The sequence below is a fragment of the Ciconia boyciana genome, chromosome 1, assembly GCF_034638445.1.
Source record: "Ciconia boyciana chromosome 1, ASM3463844v1, whole genome shotgun sequence".
Classification (NCBI taxonomy): domain Eukaryota; kingdom Metazoa; phylum Chordata; class Aves; order Ciconiiformes; family Ciconiidae; genus Ciconia; species Ciconia boyciana.
The window spans coordinates 191,660,347-191,673,396 of NC_132934.1; the positions used below are offsets into that span (position 1 = coordinate 191,660,347).

Here is a 13,050-nt window from a genome sequence, read left to right on the forward strand (position 1 = left end):
AAATCAGGCAGGCCTGTGTAGCACCACTAGGACCTTTTCCAATAGACAAAAGAACGGTATCCAGTCATTCAACCCCATTTTTCCTCTTAAATAATTATGATGTTAATGAGTAGTGAGGTATATATGAAGGAGTTGCACAGCCCATAAACTCAAAATTGAGGGCTGCAATAACATAAAAGAGAAAATTTTAGAAAGGATTAAAATATTAAAGCCAGTTATCTGATATCACTTCATATCACAATATCAAGTAATCATGATTAAAGCTAATAATTATTCAATAGAACCAAATAAAGAAGTGAATATGAGCAAGAGGAGATTAGAAGAGTTGAGTTTGTTCATCCAAGCAAAAGGGGGTGGATACAGGGTTCTGCGTGCTCTCTCAAGGGGCGCTGGGGAAAGGAGGGATCAGCACCGTCAAGGCGAAGAGCTCAAGGAGAGTGGGCAGAAGACCAATAGGGTATAAGCTGGCCAGGGATGAATTTAGACCAGAAATAAAACCCACTGGAACTGGGTGGGGGCAGTGTGTGGAAGATCAGTCTTCCACTTGGATACAGTGCCAGGGTCCATGCAGCAAATCTAGCGACTGCACCCTGTTTGGACCAGGTTAATTAAATTAAATTAGAGCGCAGTGCTGGCTTGGAGGATACAGCTGGCTGGCACAGCCCAGCCCAGCCCATGCCCACCCTACTAAATCCCCTGTCTTCCACAGCAGGGTGGCCACATGCAGACCTGAGGTGGACCTTGGTCCGTGCTTCCTCCCAAAGAGTTTCCAGGAATTGTTTGGGGAGTGCTGTACGGCTGAGGCCAAGCCCGTGCCATGCACCGGCTGAGCCATCAGCAGCCAGTCTCTGGGGCTCAGGAACCTTTCCTGGAACTGTTTAATTTACTACCCAGGTGGCTCAAATATCTTTTCTGGTGTCATGTTCAAATGCAGACAAAGGTCATACTGTATGATAATAATTCCTCATATAAAGAAAGCATCTAAGAAATAATATCTCAAAAGATATTAAATAATGTTTGAGTATAACAATAATTTGTTTGCTGCTCTCAGTTTGGAGGGCTTTCCAGAGTCAAACACAAGATGAAACACAAATGGTCATGGTAGTGATGATACTTTAGTCACATGCACTCACGTAGTTCAATGCTAATATTTAATGCCTATTTCACTAAAGGCTACTGTAAGCCAAATTACTTACAAGGTTAGTTACTGTCAGTGCTTAACAAAGTCACAAACTTTGGTTGTATAGACCAGGCTTTTTTTTTTCTTATCTGTATATTATATTAGCAATTTCTATACCTAGATCTTTCCTCCCTTCTGTATTGACTGTCTTCTCTCTGCCATCCCCATCAGCTACTGAGATAGACACAAACTATCCAATGGTGACTTATCACTAAGATATTCTTATACCATTCAATTATGTGTGTGTTTGTAAAAGGCAACACTCAAAGGGGCTTTGCCTAGAAAACTTAATGAAATACCTTGATAAAATTAAACAAGTTATTCTGTAGAATCAGTAACTTATTAGAATCTAAATTCACTGCTAAAACATCTCCCAAAAATGTTACATGTGTATATTTTTGTATTATTCAAAAATAATTCCAACCACTAATAGTCAAAATATTAGAAGTGAATGGATACAATAAGCTTTACAGGCTTCAAAAATAAATACTGATTATTTAATAAAATATACGCAGTTCACTTTCCACTAACTTGGGTATCATTACTGTACAGAAAATTTGCCCACTGTTTAACACTAAATACATTGAACCATACTAGCTACAATAACTCTGTGTGATCCTATTTGTGGTTTTGCATTAAAGAATCTTAAGGAACATGGTGAATCAACCTCAAAAGCCATGAGGTGCTGACTTATTTTTTAAGGAGCTGTTCTTAGTGAACGTCTGACATTACTTGCTGATACTGTGTGTTCAACTCTCTGCTGACACATCAAAATTGCCCTGAAATAAATCTGAGCTTTTGTCTAGATAGGGAGAAATAAAGAAAATAACTATTTCAGTGTTTAGATAATGCAGAGTACCTTATTTCAGGAGATACATTTCTTCCATATCAACTATCCAGTATGTTTGGCAGTATCCTAAAAACCTACTCAATTTGATAGTATTTGCTAATATTATTTTCTGATCTTTAAAGATATAAACAATTAGGAATCCACAGAAACAAAGAAAATAAAACATGAGCAAAAAGGTGATCAGTCTCCTCACTCCTTTGAAACTGAAAAGATTTCTCCCAACTATGAGAGAAGGCCAAGCTGCCTTATCAAGTTCTAATTTAGTCACCATAGGGACACTAATCCAGATGTCTAAATTTTCATGCAGAGGTTCTTTGACTTCAGAGGACATAAATTTCTATTCAAGTGCAGTATTAAGTTTGTTTTTGCCAATTTCTAGTATATTGTTTTTCATGAAGGAATGTCACATACTCTTTCATCAATATGATACCATTTTCATACCATGATTTTTTTTTTTTTTTTGCACCAAGTCATCTTTAAAACAGATTTAAAATCTAACTGTAAATCAAATATCTGAACTAATGCCACACTGAACCACTTCACTTAAATGACTGGCATGTAGATCCTGGACTTACAAGTCTCATATAAATATATCCTGCCAAAGTCATCAACTCTAGTTGCATGAGTGGTGACTTCAGTGAAAAAGAGATACATCGCTGAGTCTCCAGAGAACTTTTTGATTTCTCTCTCCATCTTCCCAATGTGCAAGGTGGCCAAGATATTTCTAGTAATTTTGGATTCCAGCTGAGTGGTAAATAGAAGAAGAACATTCTCCTAACAGGCAGTTGTTTAGAGAAGTTTCAAGTAAGAAACTTGAAAATTCAACAGCCGAGAAGGCTTGATATATGTTGATGAGCCACTATTAGATCATAGAGCAAATTTAGATCTGTCAGTGTGGGATCAAAAATACCAGAGCCACACAGCACAAAATACTTATTCAATCTAGGTTCAGTCTGATTCTTCCAAAATATTTTGATGGGTTAAATTTTCATTGCCTGACTTTCTAAGTTACTCTTTGTTTGATGCCATTCTAATTTGATATGGGATCAGGTGTAGTTTATTCTCCATAGAGCTCTGCCTTGTGGTTTGGCCAGTCTGACAGCTTTGTAGCCATGTCTCATCCAGATCAGTGTTGTACTACTGTGCAGTAATGCACATGTCTGTAGTGATGGTCATGGAAACTCCTCTGATTACCTGTATTTATTCACCTGGAAGCATTTCTGCATAAAATCATTACTCTCAAATAAGCACTTCACAGGGCCTTCAGAAAATGTCATACCCAAACTTAAATCCATCTCTACTTGAATTACATTAAACAGCAATATCTGAGGCTTTAGAATGTTTCTAAATGTTTAAACCAAAAAGTATAAAGAAAAACAAGTTATCACTTTGCCTGGAACCTTACCTAGCAACACAGGAGAACCCTAAATAGTCACCTTTTTACTAGCAAACTAAAATATTCAGAAAATCTTGTTCCATTTTGATCACTACCACGTGGACCTAGGTAGCATTTTACACTGATGTCTCAAGTTAGTAGTGGAAACAGAGAGTATATAAAACTAAAGTCAGATTCAGGTAAAGCCAGAAGCTGGTTAACTGTTAATGACAGAAAAAGGAAGAAGCTGCAAAGGTCATTATCTACTTATCTGCCTCCTAAAACAGCCTCGCTGTGAGCACACCTACTTTGCCTCAATATCAAACACAAAGTTTTCATTCCAGATGTGGTAGTATGGCTGAAGTGGGATGAGTTTGACTTCAAAAGATGGAAGTTCTGCATGAAAAAAAGAAGACAAAAGGTCATGACATGCAAGTTTCAAACATACCTTAAACTCCTGGCATGTGGCAACACCCACTGAGAGGATGCAGCTGGACTCAGAGGATGTTTTACTTTGAATCAGCAGTGCACTTCTGAACCAAATCTCCTGATCATCTTCCCTATTCTTCTTTGCTTCACATAGTGCAGCAATCTTCGAGCACACAAAATTGATTTATTTACAATGAAAAGAAGCCAGAAGATAAGCTCTAACTGCTAATGGGCATTAAGTGCCTTGGACTAGAAGCAGTCTGAAGTAAACCCACCCTGCAATGGGTTGATTGTGGACATGAGGTCCTCGGCATCAGCTGTGTCACTCTGCAATTTGCTCCTATAAAGCCAAACTATTTGCTACTGTAGATCTAGCCAGAGTAATTTGCTCCTGGATGTAGGTGTTTGCAGAGGATGCAGTAATCTCTACTATTCTGTTACATCTACTAGCTAAGGTAAAACCAGTTTTGTTAAACTGAGATTTTCATATAATCCTGAGGTTTTCTTTTGGCCTTAAAAAAAACCCAAAGCACCCCACACTAAATTTTACAAGAAAGCATAATTTCAGCACAAATAAATCAAGCCGTTTCTTACCCCAAATTGTTAAATTTCTACATTTTTCCTTTTTCTGCAGCGCCCTTACTTTTCTTTAAAAAAGCTTCTCTGATTATAGGAATGACTCTAATCAACTTCCAGACTGAATTCTACTGAGACAAAATAGGTAGCTTTTTTTTTTTTTCATTCTAGTCTTCACTGAAAATTTTAGCCATAATTGCAATGATTTTAAAATGGAGCTCATCTCCATTTTTTCTGCAGTAGGAGAGCCTTTCCAAAAAAGGATGTTTTGTGAAAAATGTTAAAGTTACTAAATCTGTATAAAAATAAAGGTTTGCTTTTTTTTTTTCCAAATATAAGTGGACGGCACACCAGAGTTCTCCTTCTGAGCATCAGAGATAGCAATGAGGTACTGAAACACTATGAATCTTGTCCTTAGTACCTAACTACAACCAGGTTTAATCACTGCAGTACATCTTTTAACACATAGAGATGACTTCATATATTTATAATGCAAATTAAATATTCTCTTACCATAATTTTTAACTTCAAATTCAGCAGAAACATTAGACATGTCATGTTGACGAAACCAGGCTTTGATTTTCCAAATTCCAGGCCTAAAGTTCAGATTCAGCAGAAAATAGCTAATTAGGATTCCACAGATATTTTATGATGCTAATATAGTTGAATTATCACTAAGTGCTAATATTTTCCTTACTTTGATTTCATCCCAAACTAATTTATTAATGGATTTCTCTTTGCTGGGAGGAGCCAGCAACATATTTCCAAATGTCCTAGGAAACACTCAAAAAGACTTTATGAGGAAGTGCAAGATAACATATTTGCAAACCACATGTAACATGCACTGCCTTTGAAAAGCCCTCAGAAATAGAGAACTCATCATATATTTCTTCACTGTGATGTCAAAATCAATCTAGCATGCAAGAACACACTGAATGTTAAGTAAAAGCTTGACTGTTTGAAATCAGAGGTAATTAATTACATTTTGCAAACTGAGCCCTTACAGAAGTGCTCTCCTGAATGTAGTCATATGGTTGAGCAGATATTTAAGCAGTTTGCTAAATTGTTCCTTACCAGGATAAATGTTGCTAATTGCAGCTTATTAACATTAAATTCTGGACTCATCTCTCCAAGATGAGGTGCTTAAAGGTAAAAAGATATTAACCATAGGCTCAATCTCTGCTTCATGGCGAGAGAAAGACAATTTTGAAAGCTAATTCAAGCAATTCAGCAGTTAAAAATCTTAAGTACTTCAACAGGTTAGGGGGATGAATCTGGATGGTTTGATCCTGCTAATAGGAGGTGGGGTTAGTCCTTCTCACTTTAGACATTATACAGTGGGGTCTTCCGTCTGCATAGGTCCCCTCGGACTCCTCTACAGGCAATGGAGAGAAATAGACAGCGCTGAGACATGGTACCTCTCATCCTGACATAGGCATCTGAAATAGGTCAGATGAATCACAGCCTAAATATGTGACTTTCTCTCCAGTGTCAGAGAAGGGAGTGTGGGGTGACCAGCTCAGGTGTAGACCCCTGCACGGCAGGAGGTTCCAGGGCTGGCTCCAGAGCAACCATGCACGGTTCCCTGCTGTCACTCGCTGACAGTGTGCTGTGGTGCTTCCCGGGTGTCATCAGAACAAAACTGTCTGCTTTATTGCATCTCCTCTTCTAGAGAAATGGTAAAGCAGACAATACACAATAAGAAAAAAAGAGAAGAGAGGAAAACAAGGGAGCAGCGCAGAAAGAAGGGAAGGGACAGACAAGACTCTTGTTTTAGCTTGAAGATAGTTCTGCTGCCAGAGACATTTTGACATGTGAACTGTTTTAATGCACAAGGCACAGCAGTAACGTACTCGGCAACATCAGGTATTTCAAAGGTTTCACCAAACACTGCTTTTATTTTCCGGTCTGACTTTTTAACCACCATTCCTTTTGAATTCTGTTGAGAGAGAGAAAACAAACATAAAATTATAGTCCAGGTGTCAAACTTTTACATCCAAAAGCTCAAGTTCATATACTAGTCCAAAGGAAGAGAAAATGCTCTGCTTACTTTCCTACTTTAATATTCATATGTTACATTTCCCTCCATGCTCCTGATATTGGCCAAAAATGACGAGACATATCTCACAATGTGTAAATACTGATTTCTGGAGGGGAGTCATAGCTATAGTTTTACTCTTGGATCTTTTGTGGAAGTTTTTCATAGTTTCTGTGCTGAAGAAGCACTCATTAACAGTGTTTCTTGTATACTTACTAGTACAGCAATTGTAACTGTGTCGTCTGTTGGCCTCATAGCATTGTCCAGAATGAAGATCCTGTATTTTACTGTTTAACAGAAGAAGAAATGTGTTCACATATTTATTTCTGGCCTTTCTAGATAGTAGTTGTTACATGCTCTAAACTGAGTTACTGAATTTAGGATAAAACACTTTCTTTTAAGGAAAAGAAGTCTGAGAAATTTCAAAAAGGAATTGCATTCTTCCATAGGCTTTGCATGTTACATGACCGAACAGATACCTTTTTGAAGCAAATTCCGAAAAACACTCAGGGAGCTTCACTCACTTGACACTTTCCGCAGTCAAGGCCTGCAACCAAACTCAAGAACTTTTTTGACTTCCCTCTCTTGTTACTTAATTAAGTTGTTAAGTAACAAAACAGTTGTGGCCTTAAAGTGCAAAGGGTACTTATTGCTGGTGTTGCAAGCAGAAGCAGTAGGAGGTTTTTTGCAAGTTTCTCACAATTTTGTTTTCCAAAGGAAAGTCATTATTAAGCTTTTTGAACAAAAAGGAGCAGATTTTGTCTGGCTCCTGTTAGAAGAGAGAACGACTTTTAGACTCCAGTGGCATTTCTACATGGGTTGCTGCAATGTGCAGTGCAGACCCTGCAGAAGCTCTGGCTGCAGAAGGTGAGTTTAAAATCTGGACTGGCTGGTAAGCACAAAGATAGCTGGGGTTAAAGAGAAAGATTTACACTAGGAAGGATCAAGTAATTATTCCTTTTTCTAATCATGCCCTTGTAACACCTATATTCAATATCTGAAGTGCAGCATTTCTATTTTCACCTTTGGAACTTGGTGTGTATATAGGCTTATCTGTCTGAATAAAAATGTAGCCTTTCTTGGAAGACAGGAGGATGGGAATGCTTTGAATGGTCTCCTTATAAAGCTCCCTGCTTTCGGTGACTAGCAGAACATGTGGCTGATTACTCTTCTTGAACAGATCCTGTTGCAGAGTCCTTGGCTTGACCTGAAGAGGACAAAAGGAAAAACCGCACAGAGTCAGATATGAACCTGGTAACTTTGCAGCCACAGAGCTGAGGACCAAAAACAACTGAAGTGCTTAAATAATTTCATTAGCACCATTCAACAGAAGATACTCAATTATGTCTTTCTTACTGGGTGTTACATCTTTCTTACTGGGTGAATATTTCTTTTTAAGTAGAAATACTATCTAATCCCCCGTTTTCCACCATACAAACACACATTCTTCTGTCCAGTGGCAATAACTCAAGCCCAGTGACTTTTCTTCCATCTACATGCATGTTAGATTCCAGTTACCATGTCATCTGGTAGCTGTAGCAGCATCCTGTAATCCTTCACTTGCTAAAATCTTTGCTATGAGATTAGAGCTTTACCTCATGCAGGTTAATACGATGTTTCTAAACATCACGCTCAAGAGGAACCCGATTTGAAAGCTCAGCTTTTAGCTTTGGGAGTAATCAATCAGAGCTAAACGGAGTTTTGCTGTGGGCTGTTTTGCAACCAAATAGTCCAAACTAGTACTCCTGAACTGAATGCTGCCAGACTTCAAAGAATTATGTCAGAAGCAAATGATGTGAAGTGGGATTTAAAGAGGAATTAATCAATTTACAGGTTTGCAGAAACATCACAGGCTTTGATCTGAGAGACTGCACATTTTTAAGGGTTTCTCCTGTTTTCTAAAAATGGCCACTATGCCAAAGGCATGAATGCCATCTTAGTTTAAGAGATGCAGCACAACCAACAGTGATAAAACCATTAAATGTTTTTAAATTTAATTTCATCACTGATCTACAGTGATGAAAAGATCTTTCATCACCATGTGATGAAATCTTGAGCTTGCTTTTTGGGCACAAAAGAGCACTCGCAATCAGCCCTGTAATTATATTAGGCATTGTTTTATTAGCTGGTTGGGTGAATAGGGTGGTGCTGTCGCTGGAATTGGTGTTCTGTCATCTGTCTCTAGGGATCAGTGTTGTTTCTGTTCCAACATATTCCTAGTACAGATTATGAGTTTTTTATCACCAGATTAAAACATTTACGTCACTATGATGGTAGACTCACCATTACTTTTTTCATCTCTTGGTAGTTGTTGTTTTGGTTAAGGTTAAAGATGATCCTCTCTGATAGGAGCTGATTTTTTGTCTCCTCTTTGAAGTATGCAGTAACTTGCACAGGGTGCTGTGCTCCATGGACTTGAACTGTTATTGTCTCATGTGTGCCCAAATGCACCACATTTGGGGCAGTAATAAGAAATCTAAATCAACATAGAAACAGATTGTCCAGCATGTAGGCTGATTTTTGCATAATACAAGAATGTCCAACCAATAAGAATTTTAAAGAAAAAAACAGATTCTCACAGAACAGTTGAGCTTGGGACCTGTGGAGATCACTAGTCCATCCCCCTTGTTAGTCAGAGTAGAGGTTAAAAGAAAACAGTTTCTCTCTGACTGATCCCCAAATTCTGAACCATCATATTTAAGTCCTACAAAAGATCAGTACCTATAGATAGGAGAGAAAAAAACCTGCAGTATGTCCCAGGGACTGCCAATGCCATTTATAGCCTGGTTTAACTCAGAGAAAATTCTATAAACTCAACTTTCTGGAAGCAAAACCAGGCCATGCATTAAGAGACAATGAACAACTATTCATAAATACATATTTGATACTACGAAGTCATGTATCTTCATGTACTAGCACCTACGTTATGCCAGCTTATGCTCTAATATGTCAGGAGGTATCAGTTTCCTATATAACCATATGTATGGGGTTTCAAGTAGCTGATCTTCATTCAGATGTCACTGCTTGTGAAATGCTGCTAATGAGAGACCACAGCCCTGGGAAGGGCTGAGTTGGAGGCTAAAATGGTTGGCATTTAGTTTTTTCTCTTTATTACTTTCTTTTATTCTTAACTCTGCTCTGGTGCTTCTTGGTAATTAATTTCATGACCTTTAAAATGTAGATCATCATTCTTGTCCTCTTCTTTTCAAGTATCTTTTACACAAAAAAGTCAGAGAACTATGTGAAGAACTATGTCTTAATGATATAATGGCACATACACAAAGAACAGTTCTGAGCTCAAGAAAGCTACTTTTGGAAAATGATTATTCTGCAGAAGACTTCTAAAATGAAAGGTAAATGATTTTACCATTATTAGAACGGGTTGGCTGAACTGTCTCTTTTTTACTTTTTTTTTGTGTGTGTTTCTTCCTTCTTAAATTTATAAAATGAAAATTGGGATATAGAAGTATGGGAATAAAACTGGTATTTTTTTCAAATGAAACTCAAATTTACTTCCTTTTTTTCTGATAATAATCATGGTGCAATGTGAAAACAGAATAAAAATAATCTCTTTCCTTCCATATGATTAGTTAAATGCATCATAGGTGGTCTGAGTCTTCACACAAACATAGGGATCTTGGGAAAGAAAAACAGAACAGCTTTCAATAAACATTAAAAAGTTTTATAATTTTTACCTATACATTTGTGAAAATACTTTCTAACGTTTCTAGTTAACAATGAATGATGAAACTTGTCTTTCAGTTACATCTGCCTTCATGCAATGCTTGATCCTGATCTTTATTGTTTTCATGTGTCCAATTATCTTCTCTAATTCATTAGTCAGGCAGGTTTGGCATCCATATACATTCAAACACTTGAATGTTGAGAAGAAAGTTTTCATTTTAAGTTGTATTCATTGTATTTTCTCACTGGCATTGAAGGGGTTTTACTCTAAAAGTGTCACTGCATCACCCACTCAGGATCTGTTGGCTCTAGCAAAAGGTGGCACAAGACCTGTCTTCACATATGGAAAAGAGAGTGCAATGCTTGCTCTCTGCCATAGCCTACGGAAATTTAGGGTCCTTTTTTTTGCAGTGGTATAGTTAGTTGTTTAAAAGTTTACCTACGCAATAGCTTGGACAGACATGGTCACTAGCCTACTCTGCCCATAATCTCAGCTAGCCAGACACAAGCCAGATCTGGTCTCGAAGCATCACGATGATATTTTCCTGACATAATGTTCAGTTTCATATACCTAATACATTCAGCACTTTGTGTTTCCCACATCCAATTACCTCAGAAAAAAACTATCTCAGTCCACATTTCCACTAAGATTTTATCACAGGTGACAAAGCCTGTGGTTTACTGAAGATGAAGTGTGCCTCAAGATACAACATAGGCACCCCAATATCAAGTTTCTATGGGGCTGTAGTTTTCATGCTGATGTGGACACTGGAGGTCAAGACCAGACTGCAGGCAGGAGCCTGCACCTGGCTAAAACCTCATAAGAAGAGAAATAAGTATTTGGGGCTGGAGAGAACCTCAAAGGTGGGCTGACATGGGAGGGGAGGAGAGTTTGATCTGACTGCCCAAATATCTCATCAAAGCTCTCTGGCTATGGCAAGTACACTTGATCCTGGTGGGAACAAAGCAAGAGTCTCTTCTCCTGTACCTCTGCTCTACGGATAAAGGTCAATTTGAAGGACCTTTAACATGCTCCATAGGTTTTCTCAAAGAGCTACATCTATTTCCCAAACCCAGGAATTTGTCCAACTAGAAGAACCAGTATCAACATCTGTAAATCTCCACTAAAATAGAGGATAAGTACAGAAAAATCCTGAAGCTCTCCCAAATGTGAAACCTTTGCTTTCTGCAATGTGTAAATCAATTACAGAAAGGAGAGTTATTCTTTCCCAAAATTTTCCAATCAGGTAAATGTCATAAACTAAAGATGAACAAGCAGCAATAACAGCATGAACATCATGCTTTAGTAGGACATTTTTAATTATTTGTTACTGAGTGGAGATCTCTCCCCTTAAAAGTGCCTTAAAAGGGCAGTTTTAAGCTTTTTACTTTTTACCTATTTAAGGTTACACAAGTTTTCAGTGGTCCAAGAAATGGGCTTTGTTGAGTCTCTATCCAGACCATTAGCATTTCCTACTTTCTCTTTCAAGGGATTTGTTAGGAGTGAAGAATTAATAATAAAATGTACTTACGATGGTGCTTGCTGTGTATTGGACAACAGCGAACAAAAGCTCATCAAAAATACCAGCCTTTCCATTGGAAAACTCTACAACATCTGCAAAACAGAAATACCAAACAGCCACTGTCAATCTACCCTTGAGGTGCAGGTTGTAAGAAATGGGCTGATGGCACATTGCAGCAAAGAATATTACCCATCCTGGTTATTTATTAATAACCTGCAAAACCGTGCAACCAATAATGATGGACATGCTAGTGATGCACAAATTAATAGCCTGAAGCTACCTACAAATTAATAGCAAATTAATAGCCTGAAGCTATTAATTAATAGCACAAATTAATAGCCTGAAGCTATTAATTTGTGGGGCTATTAACATTCTGGACTAAGCCACAATTTTACATTTGATTATTCATTCATTCTCTTCCCAGCTTCAATATTTTCACATGATAGCAACTAAAACTCACGTGCAGAGAGAAGTTTTCACAAATACTGAAAAGGCAATCCCAAAATCAAACAAGACACCATGGCTAAAAGAGTGGCTGTAAAGCACTTCTAAATGGGGACAAATGCAAGTGACAGGTCCCTTCTCTATGCCATTACTTAACTCCAGGCATCTCTGCGGTCCAGCAAAGGTGAGAGAAAGCTCCTTCGGATTTAGATAGCACCAAAGGAACTGTGCTGGAAATCTTGCTGTACAGCTCAGTCGCAATCTTGTGCTTAAAGGCATTCATCTGCTTTAACTTAAGTGGAAATAAAATTAATGTCTCTGTCTGAGTTACTCAGCCCAATTTTCTTTTATGGTCAAGACAGAGGGCTTTTCCAGAGGGTAATTAGTCTCATCTTGGCATAAGCACATAAGATGACTCGTCAGCTGAAGGCATTCCAGACTGCAGGAAAGACACACAATTTCTTAAAAGGCAGGATACTCAAAAACAGGGGAAAAAAATTATATCTGAGGAATAATTGTTTGTGCAGGAACCAGTTTTGATTACAGGCAAATGAAAGAACAAACCGAAACTCTAATCGGGTCTCATTTTTGCAAGCCTTTACTGGATTGTTGTCTCCCAAACATAATTTTGTTGACTTATGAGAATGGAAAAATGCCCATCTGATTTACAGGCAGGTTAAATCCCAGGAGTGATCACATGGCTGCCCACAAGTTCTGGGGATAAACTGTCCTTTAATACAGCACATTTAATTCTGTGTCTTTAATTATTAGCAATGGATGCCTTAAATGAGCACTCCATTATTTTTAAGGTGAATTCATGCTCACAGCAAGGGCTCACTGCCCACAGCCATGTTGCACTGTGAGGGTGAAGGGACCTCCACCTCACCCCACCCCTTGCCTAAGAGACATCCCTTGCCCTGCTTTTCAGATGTAAGCAGCTCCAGCAAGAGC

General features: G+C 38.1%; 1 protein-coding gene across 1 annotated transcript in view; it reads right to left on the reverse strand.

Annotated features, from left to right (window-relative positions):
* Positions 1 to 11,732, reverse strand: part of LOC140648508 (complement C4-A-like) — a 49,031-nt gene extending 37,299 nt beyond the window's left edge. The window contains exons 1-7 of the mRNA XM_072854627.1: positions 11,665 to 11,732; positions 8,732 to 8,924; positions 7,472 to 7,655; positions 6,665 to 6,735; positions 6,264 to 6,349; positions 4,924 to 5,006; positions 3,714 to 3,801 (exon numbers count right to left, since the gene is read on the reverse strand). Of these exons, the coding sequence (XP_072710728.1) occupies positions 3,714 to 3,801; positions 4,924 to 5,006; positions 6,264 to 6,349; positions 6,665 to 6,735; positions 7,472 to 7,655; positions 8,732 to 8,924; positions 11,665 to 11,729 (770 nt within the window). The 5' untranslated portion in view covers positions 11,730 to 11,732. The remainder of the gene's footprint in view (positions 1 to 3,713; positions 3,802 to 4,923; positions 5,007 to 6,263; positions 6,350 to 6,664; positions 6,736 to 7,471; positions 7,656 to 8,731; positions 8,925 to 11,664) is intronic.
* Between the last annotated feature and the right edge of the window lie 1,318 nt (positions 11,733 to 13,050).